Raw genomic sequence first — 22,449 nt, forward strand, 5'->3', positions numbered from 1 at the left:
CCCTAAATCTATGCCCTCTAGTTCTGGACTCACTGGAGAAATTTGTTTACTCCCAACTTGTTGGATCATAATGCTATTCTGCAATCTGAACAAAGCAGAGTTTGTTACATCCCTTGTAAAGTTGGATAAACATTTGAATTTGGGAAATGTACAGGGTTATAAAGAGAGAAGAGGCAGTGGCATTAGCTTTTTATTTAACTTTAGCAAGAGCTGGTTGAGACCTGAGGGACTAATTATGTCCATTTATACTTAGAAACAATAAAACCAAAGGTTTTTAAGAAACAAGATATATATGTGTTCCAGTGACCGGAAACTGATCTGGGCCAACATATAAATACTGTGGCTACAAGAGCAGTTGTGCAGTATGTAATTCTCCTGTCACACCAATGTCTGTCCACAAGGCACAAGTCAGGTGTGTTATTGAATACTGTCTGCTGGCCTGGTTGAGTACAGCTCTGACAACAATCAAGAAGCTTGACACTATCTGGGACAAAGCAGCCTGCTTCATTGGCACTCCATTCACTGCCTCGCACATTCACTTCTTTTGCCAGAGTACAGTGCGGGACAATGTTGGAGAGATTATCTAGGGAAGAGGGGTTTAGGGTACACCCTTGTGTAGAACTCCAGGGCAAGTGTGGGGAGAGAGAGGGTGGGCAGACAGTCATTTGGAGACATGCCTGTTTAATCACTGTAACCAAAAGACGCGATCACTATTGGAAACACATCTTTGATGTAATGTTTCCATCGGAACTTTGAGATCTCCTTCAGATAATTCGATTTTTGGATAAGTGGTATTCGGATAATCGAGGTTCCTCTGTTTTTGCACAAGTGAGACCAAGAGTATTAGTTGATGTTCTCTTGACCTGTTGGAGAACTCTGAATTCAGAAATGAGATCGAGCAAATAAACAATTGAAAATCATTCAGATTGTAAGCTATGTGCATCTGAGGAAGGTCATTTGTTCCATTTTGACTTCCATCCTGAAAGACCTAATAGTTACAATCTCAATCTCTTAGTAGATCCAACAGTTTCTATTTTACATTCACACATCTATTTTGCAGTCACTGCAGTACCCAGAAATTCAGTTCCTGGGGCCTTTCCCTTCTTTGTGTACAAACTTAGAAAGCTTAGAATCATACAGCACAGCAGCAGACCCTTTGGTCCAACTTGAGCATGCTGACTAGGCATCCCAAGCACAACTCGTCCCTTTTACCTGCATTTAGCCCATATCCCTCTATTGCTTTTCTATTCATGTACCTGTCTAAATGTCTTTTAAATGTTGTAATTGTCTCCATCTCCATCACTTCCTCTGGCAGTTCATTTCATACATGCACCAACCTGTGAAAAAGATGCCCCCCTGGTCCCTTTTCAATCTGTCGCCTCTCACCTTAATACTATGCTCACTAGTTTTGGACTCCTCCTGTCCTTGGGGGGAGAAAAGGCCTTGGCTATTCACCTTGTCAATTTGATTTGCTTTATTGTCACATGTATTTATTACAAACACAGTGAAAAGTGTTATTTAGTGTCACCCCTTTCAGGTGGCATCTTAAAACACACAACATAAAGCCAGAAAAATAAAACAATAAAGTTCATGATTTTATAGACCTTTTATAAAGTTTATACTTGGCATCTGCAACTGGGGTCTGCTTATGGAAAATAATTTCTCTTGTTCTCTGTTGAATAGTGAAAATTGAATCCATTATAGCAGAATTGTCACTAAAATGTGATAAAAAAATTTTATCCTCTGATTTCCTCGTCTTTTTCTGGCATATTTGGTTATTTTCGGTATCAGTCTTTGTCATTTCCAAAGGGATTCTGTTTGGACTGTTTCAACCATTCAGTTTAGTGTGAGCATATTCACAGTAATGCTGCTAACTCTGCAGTGTTTTATTTTCTCTCTCCTGTACCTCCTGGAAGTTTGTGACGAGTAACCTATCCCAAGGATCAAGTTTTCAAACTCCTATTGTATCTAATTTAGATTCAGAGGCTAAACATAAATTTAAACAATTATCAAACAAGGAAGGGACTTTGACCTGCTAAGTTAAGAAGTAAGATTAATACAACAAGCATGGATAGGGTAAATAGATAAAGTCTTTTCCCTGGGGTCGGGAGTCCAGAACTAGAGGACATAGGTTTAGGATGAGAGGGGAAAGATATAAAAGAGACCTACTGGGGGCAACCTTTTCACGCAGAGGGTGGTACGTGTATGGAATGAGCTGCCAAAGGAAGTGGTGGAGGCTGGTATAATTGCAGCATTTAAGAGGCATTTGGATGGGTATATGAATAGGAAGGGTTTGGAGGGATATGGGCCGGGTGCTGGCAGGTGGGACTAGATTGGGTTGGGATATCTGGTCGGCATGGACAGGTTGGACCAAAGGGTCTGTTTCCATGCTGTATATCTCTATGACAATATGCTTAAGTTGGTGCAAAGTGAAAGATTACATTAAAAGTAATGCACAAAAAGAAACAGGACTTTGGTTTAGGAACAAGTAAAGTAAGCAAGGATTAAAGTGGAGAGTTTATTATTTTGACAGACTTGACAAAATAGACTGAATACTGAACTACACAATCTAAGAGTTTGGTCCATGATGTTATTTGCATCACAGATAGAAGAATGTACCTTGTACCAATGTTCTTCACACCATTCAGCCAGTACTTTAGTACAGTAATGAGAGTGGGCCACATTACAATAATGAGAGAAAGTAGTGTGATGGAATTAAAGACTTCAACCAGTACATGAAGAATAGCAAGATGTTTTCCAACTTCCTGGCCAAGATTCTTCTCTCTCTAGCATCGTACAGCAATGCAAAATCATTTCCTGCATCTGACTACACAATGGTTGTACTTCAAAATGATACATGACCTTGAAACACTTTAGACTATCCAAAGAGCTGCAATAGTTACAACGTGAAAGTAATTTCTTTCTCTCAAATCAGTACATCATGTCAGAGAAAAATCATGATGAAACATTATAACACTCTGGTCACACCTCCAAATAATTTTGTGTTCGGTCATCAAGTGGAAAAAAGAGAAAAATGTGTTCTTGCTGCCTTGTGTCAGAAAATTGTTTTCTGAGCAATGGGGAAACAATTATTCTGTTGGTCCAAAAGGGGGTGCATATACTTCGGTCCTTAATGTAAATCGATTAAGTAGTAGTTTAAAAATTAAGTGCAAAATTTGAGACAATTGGAAATTTGTCAAAACAGTACAAGACAGCATAGAATTGGATAACAGTTGCAGTCTTTTTTTTTGCTACTCTAATAATTAAAGTAGTGCTATAGTGGTAATATGCAAAATGAAACAAAGCAACTGGACAGTCTAAAGTTATGGTAGTGTTTGAGAAGTCATGATGACCATACAATTGAGTTCACTAAGAATTTTTGAAAAATGGGCAAACCTACTTGGCAGGAAATGTAATGAAATTAAAAAGGACATTACTCTTAGTTAATAGAGAAAAAAATTCAAAAAGAGCCTCCTATTGGTGATCATAAATATTTCAGTGAGGTGAAGATCTGAGTAACTGGCGGTGGCATGCTTGGTGAGACAATACATGTTTAAATAGGATGTTGGAATGAAACAAAAGGATAATTAGAATTCTTGAGTTCTCTACCACAGTTGCTGTTGATGTAAAATTATTTGCTTGATATAGGGGAATATTGACATATATGGGTAGCAAGCAGCTGAGTAGAAATAGGAATTGAAACAACTGCAGATGCTGGAAATCAGAAACAAAAACAGGTCTGCTCACTTGACCTGCTGAGCTTTACCAGCAATTTCTGATTTTCTGTGTGTAGAAATAGATTTAGTCTAACACAGACTTGGAGAAGCCAAGTGACTCCATTCTGTGCTCAAACATTGTAAGATTCAAGGTAGCTGTCTGCTAAACTGTTCTTTAAACACAACATTTTATGGGAAACCCCCATGGGGCTGGATTTTCAGATTTTGGAATTTGTTTTCACTTCAGTTATTAATTTGCGATGGACTTCGATGAATTGATTAGCAGCATTATGTAAAATCAAGTATTTTGACTAAGATTTTTTCCAATTTTTTATTGTGTTGTCAATGGTTGTATTTTCATTTTAAGAATCAATAAAAATTTTTACCTTTTTTAAACAGTAAATTGAAAAAAACCCCAATATTTTGTACATACAAAAGGTAACTTCTGATAATCAAGTAATACTTAAAAGCAGTGCAGAATCTGATGCCCAGTGTTTTACTGTGTTAACTTAATAGATGTAGGATTTGTTTTTTGAAAGAAGTATTTGCCAGTTTTAAAGATGACAATATCTGTTCCAATTCTTTTTGGTTTTTTTTAAAAATCATTTTTGGGTTGAAATGAATGAATGAACTTTTTATTTGAAAACTGTCACCCTTTGTTATAGTAGCGGTTCAAGAGCATTTCTAGACAGCTTTTTATCATGTTCTCTTTTGACAATGCTGGCATATTTACCGTCACTCAAAAAAAAACCATAGTGCAGATATCAATGTTACTATACTATGGTAATCTAAGTGTACCATTTATGTCTGTATCTGTGTTCATCAATCTCTGAATTTAACAACTCGAGCAATTGAGTTCAATTTCAATGATATCATGTATGCCTAAATAAACAGCCCTGGAATTACTTTTAGGTCCAAATCTTGGTAACATCTTTGGCTACTTTGAGAAGCACATCTTTGGAAAGACAACTAACCTGCATACCTTGATTATGCAGATAACATAGTTGCAATATTTCCATCTGTTTCTGTATCAAAGAATTTATTTAAATTAGCTAATAAACTCCATCCTGCACTGCAATTTACCATAGAAATGGAGCAATCAAATGAGCTCCCTTTGCTTCATCAGAAAATGGACTCGACTGTTATCTATCAAAAGATGACATTAACTGGTCATCGTACACATTGAGATTGCTATGGTCCCATACTACAAGATGAATTGTATTGGCAATGCAGTGAACAGAGCCCAACCATCTGCTCACTGTGTTCACTCCATGCTGAGATGGGACATATCGTACATAGTTTTGATAACTGATACCTTGATCAAATCATTTTTCATATACCACAAAAACACCTGAAAGGGCTGACGTCCACCATGTTTGGCCCTCTGCGATGCACAAGCTATCTACGATTACTGTGGATAGGAAGGGATCTTAAAAGATTTGAACAACAAGGCGGTCAGTTGTCTCATCCTCGTACCATTCAGTAAATCTGCAAGTACATTTCTCCACTAATGGAATGCTGCTGTCAAGCCAAAAAGATGTTTTACTCTATACACAAATGAGTAATGTGATTCAGGTACTAAATTGCCTATTCCAACATCTGGTAGACTATATCAAGCAACACATCCTGGTTGATCATGCGCACTTGGCAGCATGCCGCTCCTGCTAAAGTTGCACAAGCTTTCAAGCTTCAGAAGATTATATTCACACTAACATGTGATCCTACTATTGGAAATTATTGATTTAAATAATCCAACTGTACTAAGCGTTAGACCCAAAACCAATATAAGATCATCAGTCTGGTCTGCACAGTGTTGCATTTGTGCATGCTAGAAGCTACAAACATAAATATGCAAGATCCTGTTTTATTAGACAAAAGGAATTTGTACATAAACTGCACCCTTTTTTCAGGAAAATGGTCATGGATTCAGCCAAACTATGCTGTATATTTGTGGCAATACCTATAACAATCAGAATCTACCTGCCTGATACAAGAATTAGGATGAATAGTTAACTGTTCTTGCTACATCTTCATGTCAATTATGGCCCAACCAGTTAGTCGCTCCATTTCATTCTCTATAAAATGGCTTCTCTTTTTTCCCCTAAGTCTGTTTCTTGCATCTTAGCTCTGAGTGAGTGCAAGATGAAAAGCTTCAACCTCTGAGCTGTTTTTAGCATCCTTTTAGCAATGTATAAGCTCTGTACTACTAAGCATTTCTTTCTTCTTAATCTCAAAATGTAGTAACTGTGCTCAAGCATCCATATGAATATTCTCTAAGCTATACACAGTGGCAGTGATGTTCCATGCACAGTGATTGGTGGGCAGATTGCGGCAATGATTTCTGCCTCTTGTGGACCTCTGAGGTCTGTGCTGAGGAAAAGGAAATTTGAGGGAGCACTGGAACTTTTAAAGATCTATTGTTTTAAGTCAGCCTATCGTGTTTTTTTTTAGTTTCAATGAAAGTACTTCTAAAGTCAGCATCATTATTTGGTCTTGCTTTCTTATCACTGTCTCCAATTCTGATTATACTTTTTTTTTAAACAGACTTATCTTTTATACTCATCTCATAATTAGACAATGGTAAATGCAGGGAAAATCTGAGAGTGGGGTGTACATATTTATATGTTCAGGCAGGCATTAAAAGAGGAGGGAGACCAGAATCTGACATCTGCCTTAGAGTCATGAATATAGTGCTTGTACAGCTCCTGTTAAATATTGATTAACTGAGTTAAATGCGATATTCTTTTATCCTCCCTTTATCATAATAAAACATACTTGTGAAAAAGACAGGCAGTGTTTGTTGATGCTGGATTGCCTGATTTATTGTACATGTGCAAGGCTCAAGATTGCACAAGCGCAAAGGTTTGACAATATGCCTGCAGAATTGTTTGGCAACACTTGAGCAGAACGAGAGACCAAATATTGCGTAATGACTTAATATTATTTCTGTATGGGATATTCTACAAATAATCCATGCATTCGTGGAAAATAGACACACACTTGAAAAATATTGAAAGAAGTTTCATTTGAACTCACTCATCAGAACTAGGATGCAAGAAACAGACTTGATAAAGAGAAGCCGTTTAAGACAGCCTGAGATGGGCTATAATTGACACACAGATGTAGTAAGAATCGTTGCTGTTAATCTTAATTCTGATATTAGGTAGGTAGATTCTGATTGGTAGGAGTATTGCCACAGGAATACAGCCTAAGCACATTTGCTTTACCTAGGTTTTACAGGGAATATTTTTTAAATGCTTTAGTGATTTTCTTAAATAATTCACATGATTTTAAAGTGAACTTTCAGTCTTAAGTAATAATTGTTGAATAATTAGAATATTTAATGAAATGTCAATTGAAAATTTTAGGACCGGTCCAGACACACACTGCATGGATTTTAAACTGGATACCTTTTGAATTTTTTAATTTATATTTTGTTAAATAATTATTATTCTTGGATAATAGTCATTGCTGACCAAAAGGGGTAGCACATTTGTACTGAAAATCAATGAACAGTTTCGGGAGGCTTCTTCACTGTTCAGAAACCTTCATCAGAAGGTGGAGGGTCAGAAACAACTAATAAGAAGCTGCTGACACAAAGTGGATCTGTACGCATGGGCAGTGCTTGTTGACACTGGATGGACCAAATATACCATGGGATGTCATAAGTGTGAGAAAATATTAGTTTTTTTATTCTCTGGGTTGGGAGTGATCTTGAGAATAATTCCAAATTGATCCGGGGTCAGAATTGCTCATTGCAACTCATCACACACTGGGCCTGCCATTTAGCTCAAGAGCTTCGGATGCTTGCAGGAACACCATTTTTCATATTGGCAGGTAGTCCAATGATAAAGATGTACGTATGGATACCTTTCAAAAAATCTTACTCACTAATGCATGCAATGTATGCTTGTCGGTGTCAGGAAATGACCTTGGAATATGTATGTTGTGCAGACTGCAGTTGTCTCCTGTCCCTGCTTGACTTAAAGTTTCTGGTGTGATATTCCCATGAACAATGGCTATACAACTTTGTGGCAATTCAGAGGACTTTAAGTCAATTGAGTAATTTGGACTAGAATTACATATTTGTTGGACTCTGAGTTGGCTGGCTCCTTTATCATGTTCCACTTGAGTTTTTCCACCAACCAGCAGCTACTGTATAATGTATGTGGAATTGGATATGCCTAACTATGATTTTTCTTCACCCTTGTGGTGAGCCATAACATTCTTGTTTCATGAGGCTCCCTTGTTTAGTTTTCTCCAGCAAACCTTTCCATATTTCTGCACCATTCCTTTGGGAGATCTCTTAGGGTTGTTTCTTAGCCCGTCCTTTTGCTCCTTGGCTATAAGGCACATGTTGGGCATGCTTCAGCATATGTATTGATGGAAAGCAACTACTTCTCCCTTTCCATTTGTCAGTCTTCTCTGCCTCTGTACTAATCAGTCTCTTTAATCTGACCTCCTGACTTGAATGGACTGACATTTCTTCCAACTGAACTTCAGGAAGATTGACTGTCATCTTTGACCCTTTGTCTTTAACTCCATTCCCCTTTGGTACTTTTATGTCTGGCTGAATCAGACTATTTTCAACCTCCCACATTCTTTCTCACCCTTACCCTGTATTCCTTTCCAAAAGTTGTCTGTTTTCAGCTGCATACCTTTTGACCTCTACCTCAATTCACTACCACTGACCGACACTTCATTGTGCCTTTTAAAAACATGAGCTACGCTATTCAACCCATCAAATCTATTCCATCAATGATTCAGAGGCATGGCTTCTACGTAACTTTTACCAATCTACCCTCTTTGACTAAAAATCTATATGAACTGTTATCCAGCAAAAAGAAACTGTCTATCTCAGCTGTTGACCTGGCATTTTCTTTGTGTGATAGTTTCACTCTTTGTGAAGAAATGATTACCAATTACTTTTCCAAATGGTTTGGTACTGATGTTATCATTTTTAACTGATTTCTATGTGCACTTTACTGAGACTTCCCTATCAGTGGGAACGATTTCTTTTATCTACTGTATTGATTTCATTCTGAATCCTGAAGTTTCAATCATATCCCTTTTAAATCTCTTATATTCTAGGGAATAAAAGTCTAGTTCTACTCTAGATCTACTCTTTGCCTGTATGATACAGTAATTCTTCCAAGACTGATCTATCCTTTTTTTGAGATGCAGTACCCAGAATGAACCTAGTCGTCAACCTGTGGCTTTTTGTACAGTTGGAGTAAAACTTCCTTTGATTAGATTAGATTACTTAGTGTGGAAATCGGCCCTTCGGCCCAACAAGTCCACACCGACCCACCGAAGCGCAACACACGCAGACCCATTCCCCTACATTTATCCCTTCACCTAACACTACGGACAATTTAGCATGGCCAATTCACCTAACCTGCACATTCTTTGGACTTGTGGGAGGAAACCGGAGCACCCGGAGGAAACCCATGCAGACACGGGGAGAATATGCAAACTCCACACAGTCAGTCGCCTGAGGCGGGAATTGAACCCGGGTCTCTGGCGCTGTGAGGCAGCAGTGCTAACCACTGTGCCGCCCACTTTGCTTTCTACTCTAGCCTGTTTCTATTTTTATTAAATTTTATTTTTGTTATAAAGGTTTAGACTTGATTAGAACTTTTGGTTTTCTTTTTGTACATAACTAATACATTTTAGTTACATGTCACTCAGTCTGCATCTGGTCTCCCTTAGAAATCTGCTTTGTAGAATATCTCTTAAGACTCCAAGCCTGAGTTGGAGTTTCTCATCTCTTGTCATTACTATTCTCTCCCCTCCTCCTTTGTTGACCTGCTACAGTGTTCTCCCAAGCTCAATGCAAGCTTGACGATAAGGACTCTGCCTTACTCTCAGTACTTGACAGCCTTCTGTACTCATTAATAAACTCCATTTTTAAAAAACCCTCTGCCTATTGTGTTCCTCTTTTTACTATTGCACTCCATTTAATTACATGTTTGGGCAACTCCATATCTCCTCTTGACACTATTTTGTTTCTTTGTTAGTCCATTGACACTTTATCTCCACCCCTTCTCCCTTGTTGAAAACCTATTGTATTTCTGACTTTGGAGTGATTGTACATAATGCAATGTGTGCATTGTGCAACCAGTAACACCATCTGTCCACAACGGGATAGGGCAAAGGAAATATTTGCACATGTGCCAATTATGTCACTGCATTCTGCACATAGCAATGTTGTCATAATCAGTGCATGGGCTTCTGACAAGGGGTGGGGTTAATGAAGTGGAGGCTGGGGCCCCAATGGGTGTTGCAAACAATGGGGAGGGTATGGGTTCTCCCTCCAGCTGCTGTCGCCTACTGCCTGCCGTCCGGGTGTGGGCTATTGTGTTTCAATTAGGGCTGACACCTTTGTTTTACATTTCTAGCAATGCCATTTCCTTCCATTGCGACAGAGCATGTGTGATTTTTGTGCCATCTACTGATGATGTTCACAGTACATGTAGCCATTTAACTTCCCTCCGTTCTATTGGAAGGTCACTTGGGATAAAAGAAAGGCTATTTTTCCACAGGCACTACGTGAACTGAATATTTTGGACTTTTTCTGTTTTCGTTTCGGATTTCTAGCATCAATATTTTGATCCTACCCATGTCCATAGTTTTAGAAGTGTAGAATCTCAATCCTTCAGTAATAATTCATTTTGGAGCTTAAACTACATATTTTCTGCTTATTTTTTCTTCCTTCCCAATCCCCCTCCATCTTTTGAGATCCTTATTTTACTTTCTTTACATGAATTCTGTCTAATTTTTACTTGAGGACTCTTCAGTCTGATTGATTGAAGAGACTCACTGTTTGTTGCCCTGCTTGCAGAGTTGAAAGATCACCTGAAGACTGATCACCTGAGGTCAAAACTGAAGATTAGTAGACAACTTGAATTTAAAAGTCTTGCAAAAAAGAGCCCCAAAACAATCTGAGGATGGGCTTCTTTGCAAGTTGAATCATTGAAACCCTCTTGCATGTTTTTTGTTATTTGATTCACATTCGCCAGCACTCCACGACACCTGCACCCCACCACCACATGATGAGTAAAGTGTAGAATAAATCAAGTCAGGAGATTTAAATGCTAATAATTGCTCATTGTCATTATGCATAAAATGACTTCAGTTCTACAGTGAAGCTCATTTACAAAAAAGCTGATTTATAAACTTGAACAGTGTGTGTGCTCAGCTGTTGCAATCTTGAGTTTCCATAAGTTTTTGTCACTGCTGTTCAGTTATAAGGTTGCTTACATAAATGCACCACAACTACTTTTGGAAAGCAATATGTATCTTCTCATAGAAATGATAAAGGCATTTGTATGAAAAAAATTAAAATATATCTAAAACTCTCCTTGTGCCAGTGAAGCAAATTAAACCTGTGAATTAACTTGACAGCTATTTGCATAGGACAAAATTAATTATAGTTTTTTCAAAATATAAATGAAGGTGAATTGAAATGTAAATAAAAATAATAATAAAACTGGTTAATTTCTTTACAGCAACTGTACAAGGTGGTACCTATCAAAGACATCCGGAATCTATATGTCACTTTTCCCATACCCGACCTTCAGAAGTATTACAAATCAAATCCAGGTCACTATCTCGGACATTTGATTGGCCATGAAGGACCGGGGAGTCTTCTTTCAGAACTCAAATCGAAAGGTAATTATGAATGTTGTTTGTGGGAAATGTGCAGCAGTGTTACTTTCCTTCCCCCAGTAGCTCTGCTTTCTTTCCCCTAGGTTTTTATATACTGTTGAAGTTTCCTTGTCAGAGGAATTTTGGTCCACTCATTCATTTTTCCTTATCCAAAACACACTTTTTCAAGGATCTACTTGGTTTTTAGTTTCAAACCTCTGAGTTCAGTGTGACTCCTGGTACAAATTGGATTATTCACTAAATCTTTGGTGACATTTGAAGTGGAGATTATACATGTTATTCAAATAAAATTCAGAGATTTGGATTTAATGAACTCTTAAGTGTCTCATTTTCTGTCTGCTTAAAGATAGGGTTTATATCTAGTTTTATTCTGTTATCTTCCCTCCACCCCCCCCTCATTCTCTCTATGCATCCACGAAAACAAAAGGGGAGAATTTAGTTTTGAATGCCTGTTCATACTTGGCTGCCAGTTGATGCATAAATGTGCCTGGGTGACTTGCTTAGTGTTTGACTGTTTTGTTTCATCTTCTGAGGTCTTGGCAAGTGAAAGCGCTAACCATGTGACCATAAGGCAGTCAAACCCCATTGCTCTGTAATATTGTCTTGTGTGTTAATGCTTCAGTATGCTGAGCTATTACATTCTGTTGTGCAATACTTTATGATAAGTTAATACATGATTGTGCTTAACTGAGGCCTGGATAGAGTGGATGTGGAGAGCATGTTCCCACTAGTAGGAGAGACTAGGACCTGCAGGCACAGCATCAGAGTGAAGGGACGACCTTCAGAGGGTGGTGAATTTAAGGAATTCATTGTTGCAGTGGATTGGAGGCCAAGTCATTGAGTGTACTTAAGACAGAGATAGGCTCTTGATTAGTAAGTGAGGTCAAGGGTTGTGGGGAAAAGACAGGAGAATGGAGTTGAGAAACATCAAGCACAATCGAATGGTGGAGCAGACTCCATGGACAAATGGCCTAATTTTGTTTCTATATCCTATGGTCTAATATCAAACAATATGCTGCTTTGCTGGAGCACATCAAAGTTCCCTACTGTGACTTTGCCATGTACAGTAATATAGTCCACTGTAGTAGTGCATCAGTTTGTTGCCCTGAAGCATAATTTTGTTTACTTTCTGAATGTTCACGTAATCAATGCTAACTTTTTTCTCTTCCTCAAAATATCCAGTGATTTATTCTGGTGACTCCCAAAAATCACTTTTAAAGTAAAAGCTAAAATGCTAAAGAAAGTTGTATCTGGCATTATTTGTGGCGAGAGAGAAGCAGTTGTCACTTAGAGTCAGATGACTCTTGTTCAAAACTCTGGATCATATTTTAAGTTCTTTCAAAATATTTAGATTACAGAATCCCTACAGCGTGAAAACAGGCCCTTCAGCCCAACAACGACCCTATGAAGACTAACCATCCAGACCCATTGTCCCTACCCTATATTTACTCCTGTCTAATGCACCTAAACCTACACATCCCTGAACACTATGGGCAATTTAGCAGGGCCAATTCACCTAACCTGCACACCTTTGGATTGTGGGAGGAAATGGGAGCACCCAGAGGAAACCCATGAAGACACTGGGAGAATGTGCAAACTCCACACAGACAGTTGACCAAGGCCAGAATTGAACCCAGTCCCTGGCACTGTGAGGCAGCAGTGCTAACCACTACGCCACTGTGCCGCCCCTTTATGTAAGTATTTATTTAAGATATTTAAAGTAAAAAGGTGTACTAACTTTTTTCTGTGGTCTTTTCCAGGTTGGGTAAACACACTTGTTGGAGGTCAAAAAGAAGGCGCTAAAGGTTTTATGTTTTTCATCATTAATGTAGATCTTACTGAAGAAGGACTTGGTAAGTAAAGCATACATTTATGATATATATGTGTTTTAAATTTCGTACTGTACTGGATGTGCGAACATGAGTAATGCATGTCAAAAATTCAGTTGCGTGATTTTCCGGATTTTTTAAAAAAAAAAGTAGCTATAGAAATATTAAATCTGTTCCAATCAGCAACACTTCTGGCGTGCAGGTGACACCAAAGCTGACAAAAGTGAAGCCAAAGTTGATTCGGACAGTACCCCAAAGTTTGCAGTGTTTTTAGAAACTTGTTTAAGTATTTAGTGCTTTGCAGTACATCAGGGTGAAGTTTCTTATATCTTGATGTTGCTGTTCGGCTAGCTTTTTCTTGGCTGGCAGATGGTGGCACAATGAGAGTATTTGGGGCTTGGAATGGAGTCATGATTTGGAATGTCACCAATCAAACAGGACTATCTGTTCACAAGCTTCCAAGGTAGTAACTTGATTTGTGTTCCGTTTGTATTTTCTTAGTTTATAGAAAGCAATGTGTATTTAATTTGATCCTAATGCTATGCAATTTTTGTCTTTCTTTCCTTTTTTGTATGCAGTGCATGTTGATGATATAATTCTACACATGTTCCAGTATATTAATAAACTGCGTACAGAAGGGCCACAGGAGTGGGTTTTTCAGGAGTGCAAGGTAATGAACAAAACCTTTCTTAATCTCACTTGAACATTTATCCTGATTTACAGAGAGGTTTGAGGTGGATTCATGAAATTTTGCCAGAAGTAACCAAATGGGGGAAAAAACACAGACGCATGTCCAATAAGAAATTTGAGAGAGCAAGATAATTTAGAGATTTAATATTGATCAGAAGTTGCAATCTGTTACCCTTTGTACTGTCAGTATTTCACCTTGGGTACATAAATAGTATCACTAATAGGCTTTGGCAATAGGTTTAGCACTTCCAGCTCTTGGAACCGTGGAGGCAGTGCTAACATTATTGTGGATGCACTCATTTATCAGAGTTTAAGATGGATATATTAAAAAAAAAAGACCCTTGGAGCTCTTGTGTTGCAGTGGTGGTGTCTCTACCTCCTGGGTTAGAAGTATGGTTCAAGTCTCATCTACTCCAGAGCTGTATAACAGCATTTCTGAACAGGTTGATTAGAAACTATTTATAAAACGGATCTAGTAAAGAAAAGAAATAAAATTGGTCCATTTGTGGGGGAGGGGGGAGACAAAAAAGCAAACCCAGACCCCGTCCCACTTTCCCTACCTCTTCCTCAACCTCGATGGTTTGCATTGCTTTTAACGGCTTTGCACATAATCTATTCAATTGGAATCATAGATCATTTACTGCTGGTGGTTAATAGAAGGAAAAAAAACATAATGGATTGGTGATGGGGCAAAAATTAGTTGTGTGTAAGAGCATTTCTGGATAACTAAAAGAAACAAATCTCTGGGGCTCTTGTGCAATGGTAGTGTCCCTACCTCTGAATCAGAAAACCCAGATTCAAGTACCATATGTTTTCAGAGTTGTGAAGTAACATTGCATGGATCAGCTTTATAGATCAGTTTTTAACTGAATCACTGGGACACAGCAAAATTTTTTTATTCTTGCTGATACTCCAACCCTGAGCATTGAAGTGGCATTTCTTTACTGTTCAGTACCTCCTTTTGACATTTACACAATTAGACAAATGGACTTTGACCACGATATTTGTTTCTGAGTAACTACTGTAAAGTGTAGCTCTGAATGTTCATCAGATAACTATTTCTGACTTTTTATTGTTTAACATTTAGGATTTGAATGCTATGGCATTTAGGTTCAAAGATAAAGAACGACCACGTGGCTACACTTCAAAACTTGCTGGCTCATTACATGTATGTAAATATTTCATGTTTGCTACTATGTTTTAACATTATTCTCCAGTGTATATTTTAAAAACTTATTGTAAGGTTGGCAACTTAGCACAGTAAAGGAAGAAAGTGGCAAGGGAAAAGGGAATTTATTTTCAAAATGTAAATCTCTTGACCCTTTATTTTAAATTTTTTATCTCTAGCAGTTGACAGCTTTGCCCACTGAGTATAGATAACTCCAAAGTAGTCCTTAAATGTGTGATCATTTTCATTCTCCATGGCACTCACTTGCAATTTAATTAACACAATTCTTGCTGAATATTGATTTACAAAACAAGTTATTCCCAAGCAGCTTGTAGCAGTGATTCCAATGGAGTCTTTACAGGATGGGGAGCAAAGAGAGTTGATAGTTGGGGTTAAGTATTTCATTTTTTAACGTATGCTATTTTCTGAAACAGAGTTAGCAGTGATCTGCTGTATGTTGGCACTGTTTTTTGGATGGATCAAAATGGGTATCCTCTCTATTGGGAGCAAATGTGTTATAGATTGAAGTTATAGTAGTTCGTTTGGTAACACGAGCCACTTTTTAAATTGCAAAGGTTTGGTGTCTAGTTCATGCACACCTGTATGCAGGTAAGTCTTGTACCTGACACTCTGAAGGAGCTACAGAGAATTTTATCAATGGTAGCATTTCAACAAGATTTATGTTGTTGGTTGGATAATAAATGGATAGGAGATGATCGTCAGAGAAGTAAACATGAGGATGTATCCAAGTATGCAGATCATATATCTATCTGTTTCGAAATATGGTGTGTTGAGATTGTTGGGATAGTATGTTTAAAGAGTCTCTAATTTTAGACTTACGCAGAGAGGCCATAGATCAGAGACCTAGGTACTTCTGAAGATAAGAGATTATATTTGATGGCTGTAGAATGAACGGTGCCTCGTCATACTAATATCCTAATCTACTCGGGCAATCTACCAGAACATTGATGGCAGAGAGAAACTGAAGAGGAGAACCTTCTGCTGCTCTTGTTCAAGTCTCTGTGCTCACGATTAAACATCTAATATTAAATAAGATAGAATTAACCATAATATTTCATTCAAATTCTCAGTATACCATGTGTAGCTTTAACAGTAGAGTCTGTGAAGGTACTTTTTTTTTTATATAGCTTTTGGATAGCCTTTGTGCTAACGCTAGGAGAAATGAGGACTGCAGATGCTGGAGATCAGAGTCGAAGAGCGTGGTGTTGGAAAAGCACAGCACGTCAGGCAGCAGCTGAGGAGCAGGAGAATCGACATTTCAGACATGAGCCCATTGTAAAATCTTAGAATTATTATTGAAGGACCGATTTCAATTTGCAATGTTCCTTAAAACTATATATAAGCACTGTAAGGTGCTTGGAAACAGTCAAATTCTGTTGCACAGAATTCTGAAGCTCTTGCCAGTATTTTGAGATGCACTGTGCAGGTTTGTCACCTTGTTCTGTTTAATTGTTAGCTCAGTGCTTATGAAGATAAGTTTACACAGTCCATAATATTAGCCCAGATTCGTTATGTTAATATCTTGCTGTATAGTCATTTTGTTTTCTTTAATCACCCAGTACTATCCCATTCACGAAGTGCTTGCAGCTGAATACCTGCTGGAAGAGTTTAGGGCTGACTTAATTCAAATGGTACTGGAAAAACTAAGACCAGAATCTGTGCGGTAAGTTATTGTTATAATATTGCCTGGTTTATTTTTGGCCTAAAAGTGAGAAATAAAGAAAAGCCTTTTTATTGTGATACTGAATTGGCAGTTGATCAGAAGTCAATAATCTCCTTAGCAAGCCCAATGTAGTCTGGTAGCTCTCAAATGAGCCATTTACTGGTAATTGCAAATTGCATTTTGAGATGGCCTTTTGTTAAGCAATGGTGCCTACCACTTATAGCCTTGTTCTTTGCCCACAACTTCTTCGTTTACTTTTACATTGTATGTTCCTCTTACTACATTTTTGAAAAAGGTAGCTATTCTCAAAAGCTTGTTTGAAACTGTGTGGACAGTGTGTGAGCAATATGTTTTTTTTAAAGAAATGAGAAAGTTGAAATATTACTGAGTAATGCAGATTATAAACCAAGAAATAACAGCTGAAGAATTGAATTAAATGTAAAGAAAAATTAAATGTTTCTTTTTTTAGAAAGAAAATTGGAGAAAAATCTCCAGTGATTAAAAAGATAGAGATTCCACTCTTGTGAAAGATAATATCTAGTAGTTTGGCAGTAACATCAAGGGATATGAAGATGTTTAGGAAAGAGGCATTGAGGTAAATCATCACCCATGATCTAATTCAGAAGCTGAGCAGACTCCTTGATGGATTGAATGGCCTTCTCCTGTTTCGAGGTTCTTTTCCTCATTTGGAATGTGTTCGTGTTTATTTCATATCAGTGCGGTAAGGGCAGGAAATTCATGACATTCATTATATTTGCATGGTAACATTCATTTTCTCACCACTTTTAGAAGGATGAGACATCTTGAACATTGACTTATGCATGTTTATGTTAAGCAGAATATGTGTGAATGCAGCAATTTGCTGTCACTTTGCACATCACCTAATAGTACTCACTGTTATTCTAATGTTTTATTTGCAACAGTTCCCAAGCTGTTCTGTCTTGCCTTAAATTTGAGGAATCTAAGAGGAACTTGGGTGCTATGATTTTAACTAGAACATTCTGATTTTAGCAATCCCAATTGCAACAACTCCTGTTCTAATTTTGGAGCAGAATTTCTGAAATGTAATATAAATGAAGGGACAGGAGTCGGCCATTTGGTACTTTGTGCTTATTTTGCCATTCAATAAGGTCATGGCTCATCTGACAGTGGCCTGAATGCCACTTTCTGGTCTGTGTCCATTACCCTTGATTCACTTGTAGATTATAAATCTACAATCTAAAATTGCCCCCTTAAACTAATGCTTTTCACTCCAAAAGTTAAAAACTTAAGAATGTAAAATTTGCTTTTTTTATGTGGTTGTGGGAAGTAGGGGAGAGATAGGGATACAAATATACCTCTTCATAATTCATTACAAATGTTTAAAATTGTCAATATACATAGATGTTAAATACTTCTTGCAAATTGTTCAGGCGCAATAAAGTTGACCCTGTATGAAATACATGATTAAATTTTGGATTTGTGAAATATTATTAGAATCACTAGAGGGCACTTCTCTGTCTTTGAAATTAGGTCACCTTTAGTAAGAGAGCTGTGGATCATGAAGTTCACCTGACTTGTAAATGCTTACAGTAATTACAGGTCGCTCTGCTATAACGCGCTTTTGTTAATGTGAATTTGCTATAACAAGATTGATGAATTGAGGACACTGTTTCTAAAGCATGAATTTTTAAAACATGTTGGCTGTAACACGATTATATTGCCAAAATGTTAAGCGCTGGTTCTAAAGTGCAATTTTTCTATGATACAGGGTTGCACAAGAACACAACCATCGTGTTATAAAATAACTACCTGTATTGGGTGCAAAGACTTATCAATGTCTTCCCATGTTAAGTGTATAAAATTTAACGTGTAAAGTTGATCTGATGTGAGCCTGATGTATTGCCAAAATAATATAGAACGCAAACAGTGATGAATCAAAGATGCCAGTATTCTACTTTAAATTTAGGAGAAAAAGTCATCATAGTGAAAGAACCAGAGGCATAAGGAAATATTTTTTCACATTGTAATGTGAAATATATTCACCGAATATTATTTTATAATGGATCACATAATATAGAATCTAAAGTGTGAAAAGAGGCCATTCGACCCACTGGGTACTCACCGACCAGCCGGAGAGCATCCCATCTAGAATCCTACCCTCTCCCTGTCACCCTGCATTTACCATTGCTAATCTACCTTGCCTACATATCCCAGGACACTATGGGACAATTTAAGCTGGCCACTCCATCTAACCTGCACAGGACCACCTGGAGAAGACACAGGGAGAAAATGCAAACTGAGACAGTCACCCAAGTCTGGAATTGGACCCAGTTCCCTGGCACTATGAGGCAGCGGTGCTAGCCACCTTGCCACCCTTTATATTTAGCAACTGCATTTGTGTTTTTAGAGTTTTCTTCTGCAGAAAGATTTAGCACAATTACCAAGGACAGTATATATTACGTGTTATATTCCACCCTCCAGACACAAACCCAGTCCTGTACCTGAAGGCTTCCTCAACAGCCATGGGATCCAATGTTGTCACTTGTTGCTAACCGCAGCCCCCTGAAGATCATCAGATTTTTAGTTGCAACCCAGAGCGTGTATAAGCAAAGCAGATTTGTTGCTGACAGAAAATAGGTTATGGATAAGTAGGTAAATGTAATTTGATTCTAGCCAAGTCTGGTATATTCAATGCCCAGTCTCCCATGTTCATGTGCCAAAAATGGGAGACAAATCTATGCATTTAATTGAGTCACAAGCAAAACAAAATCATTTTTTGGGGGGAGAAATAGTACTAGGATAGCCTGCTGTTCTGTAAATTCCCTCAATTCCTTGGCTGTAACTTGAGTCCAGCTTCAGCCCCGCACAGCCCTCGCAGACACTCCCATTGCTGAAGTGGCCTAAGTGAAGACTCCACTAGGCCTGCTCTGATCTGGCAATTTCCTTCATGGGCAGGACCAACCAATCAGTGGTTGCTGCCCTGCCTCCTACCTTTGCTCCTCTTCTGATCATAGATTCTGACTATTGAGTAGTAACAAGAGATGAAAAGAAGAAATCTGCAATTGGAGAAGCATGGGAGAGACTGAATTTCTGGTTAGAAGAACAGCTCCCCACAGATTCTGTCTTTTCGATGTGTGACTTTTCTCTAGGTTGATCACCTGGTGAGCGAATTCTCTCAGATAGTTTTGAGATTTTGGGGACTAATTCACCTGCTGCAATGTGTATTTTGAGCTGTAGTTCCAGTGATGTTCTAATTTTGTTAAACTATTTCCATCTTCCCTATTTGCTCTCAAGTTTGCGTAGTTCATTGCAGGCATTAAATACTCGCATCAAATTTCAGATTGTGTTGCGTCTGAATCAGTGTCAATTCCTTCATTTCTACTGTTCTTCCTCTTGACAGTGTGGCAGTGGTTTCTAAATCATTTGAAGGACAAACGGACATAACAGAGAAATGGTACGGCACACAATACAAACAGGAAGCCATTGGTGCTGATGTCATCCAGGTGGGAAACGTGAACCTTCAAAAGTGGAGATAATGTACATTATTTTAGTTGAAGTTTATTTATTTTGGTATCTGTCAGGATACACTAAACTAAAGCAAAGTATCACAGATGTTGGAAATCAGAAACAAGAACAAAAATTGCTGGAGAAACTCAGTTCTGGCAACATTTGTAGAGAGAAAGCAAAGTTAATGCTTCAAATCCAATCTTGCTACTACAGAGCTATTTTTCTCTTCACAGAACAAAAAAATAAAGAACTGCGGATTCTGAAAATTTGAATCAAAATCAGAAATAGCTGGAAAAACTCACCATACCTACCAGCATTGTGGAGCCAACTGTTCTGAAGGAGGGTCAGTGGAGCCAAAACATTAACTCTGCTTTGTCTCCATAGATGCTGCCAGACCTGCTGAGTTTGTCAAGCAATTTGTTATGGTTTCGTCTCGCATTATTACTGCTTAAAATACACTGATCTGTTAAATAGTTTACATTGGACAATTTCTCTTACAATTGTTTAAAAATTAAAGAAGTAGGAACTATATCCAATATAATCATGGCTTTATATCTACTCACGTTTGTGATAACTTGAGAGAAACCCAAAATGAACTTCTGTGTTGTGTCCTTTTACAGAAATCCGAATGTTAACATCTTCCTTTTTCTGATTAACACAGCACTTGTATATTGATGAGCATCTCAATAACTTATAAAAAATAAATGGAGTGCCTGCATAAAAGCTAGCTAATTTGGTGTAAATTTCAGCCTTTGCAATCTGTGTTTTGTTGAGATTTGGCTGTGACACATTAAACCCATGGAATTTAAATGTACACAGAACACCGAGATTAGGAGCAGCAGACCATTTGGTCGTGATAGCCTAGTCTGCCGTTCAATAAGATGATGACTAATGTGATTATGGTCTCCAAACCAAATTCCTCCCTTACACTGCTAACCTTTTGGTTCTTGTGTTAGTCAAGATTCTCTCCACCTTCACATTAAAAATATGTAATGATCCCACCATGATCCTTAGAGAAGAACTTCCTCCTGTTCCCATCATAATTGGGAGAGCACTTTTGAAATTATACCTCCAGTTCTGTCCCCTTTCATAAAGGGAAACATCCTTGCAGCTCCTACCCTGTCTCATGTTTCTACCTTTTTCTTAATAAGATATCTAGAATTGAGGTAAGGTTAAAAACCTCACAACACCAAGTTATAGTACAACAGGTTTATTTGGAAGCATGAGCTTTCGAGGCATTGCTTTTTCATCCGGTGGTGATGATGAAGAGGCAGCACCTCAAAAGCTCATGCTTCCAGATAACCTTTTGGACTATAACCTGGTGTTGTGAGATTTTTAACTTTGTCCACGCCAGTCCAACACCTCCAAATCATGACTAGAATTGGGGGGAGAGGGATGGAAGCATGGGTGATCAGTTAAGATGAAACTTACCTGAGAAACTTTGTAGGCATTTATGTTTTTTCATTAAATTGGAGACCAGAAGTGTAGCAAAGTACCCCTACTTCACATTTTCCCACAATATGTTCCTTCTGCCTAACTTTTGCCCACTCCTTAACCAATCTATATCCCTTTGGAGACTCCTTTATGCTCTTTTCACAACTTACTCTGGTGCTTGTCTTTGTATTGTCAGGAAACTTGGCAACCATAAACTTTGGTCTCTTCATCCAAGTAATTTATAAAACTATTTTTATTAAATAATTGAAGCCCAGCACTGACTCCTGTGGCACATGAGTTACCACATCCCATCAACTTGAAAATATCCATTTATGCCCTTTCTTTGTTTCCTAATAGTAAATCAATCTCAATCCATGCTAATTGCTTCCTATGCCATGAGCTCTTATTTTGTATAGTAATATTTTGATGTGGCACTTTGTCAAATGCTTTCTGCAAATCTGCATGCAGTAGTTTTGCTGAATTCCCTTTGTATACATTGCTTGTTAGTTAACCAAAGAACTCTGATAACTTAGTTAAACACTATTTCCCTTTCTCAAAAATGTTAGCTCAGCTTGATTGCATTAAGATTTTCTAAGTATCCTATTATGACCTCTTTAATAATAGATTCCAGTATGTTTCCTATGACAAATATTAGGCTATTCTGGCCTATGACTTCCAATTTTGTGTCCTTCCTTGAATAGAGGAATCATATTGGCAAGTCTGCTGGTGCCTTTTCCAGAACTAATGGAGTTTTGAATAATTAAAACC

General features: G+C 37.9%; 1 protein-coding gene across 5 annotated transcripts in view; it reads left to right on the forward strand.

The window, feature by feature from the left end:
* The window catches only part of ide (insulin-degrading enzyme), a 119,512-nt gene that overhangs the window by 34,192 nt on the left and 62,871 nt on the right, over positions 1–22,449 (forward strand). For all 5 annotated transcript variants that reach the window (XM_043712498.1, XM_043712496.1, XM_043712500.1 and 2 more), the window contains exons 7-12: positions 11,228–11,390; positions 13,148–13,240; positions 13,795–13,886; positions 14,994–15,074; positions 16,655–16,758; positions 20,141–20,243. In XM_043712498.1, the coding sequence (XP_043568433.1) occupies positions 11,228–11,390; positions 13,148–13,240; positions 13,795–13,886; positions 14,994–15,074; positions 16,655–16,758; positions 20,141–20,243 (636 nt within the window). The remainder of the gene's footprint in view (positions 1–11,227; positions 11,391–13,147; positions 13,241–13,794; positions 13,887–14,993; positions 15,075–16,654; positions 16,759–20,140; positions 20,244–22,449) is intronic.

Source organism: Chiloscyllium plagiosum, chromosome 22, assembly GCF_004010195.1.
Source record: "Chiloscyllium plagiosum isolate BGI_BamShark_2017 chromosome 22, ASM401019v2, whole genome shotgun sequence".
In the NCBI taxonomy this organism is placed as follows: Eukaryota; Metazoa; Chordata; class Chondrichthyes; order Orectolobiformes; family Hemiscylliidae; genus Chiloscyllium; species Chiloscyllium plagiosum.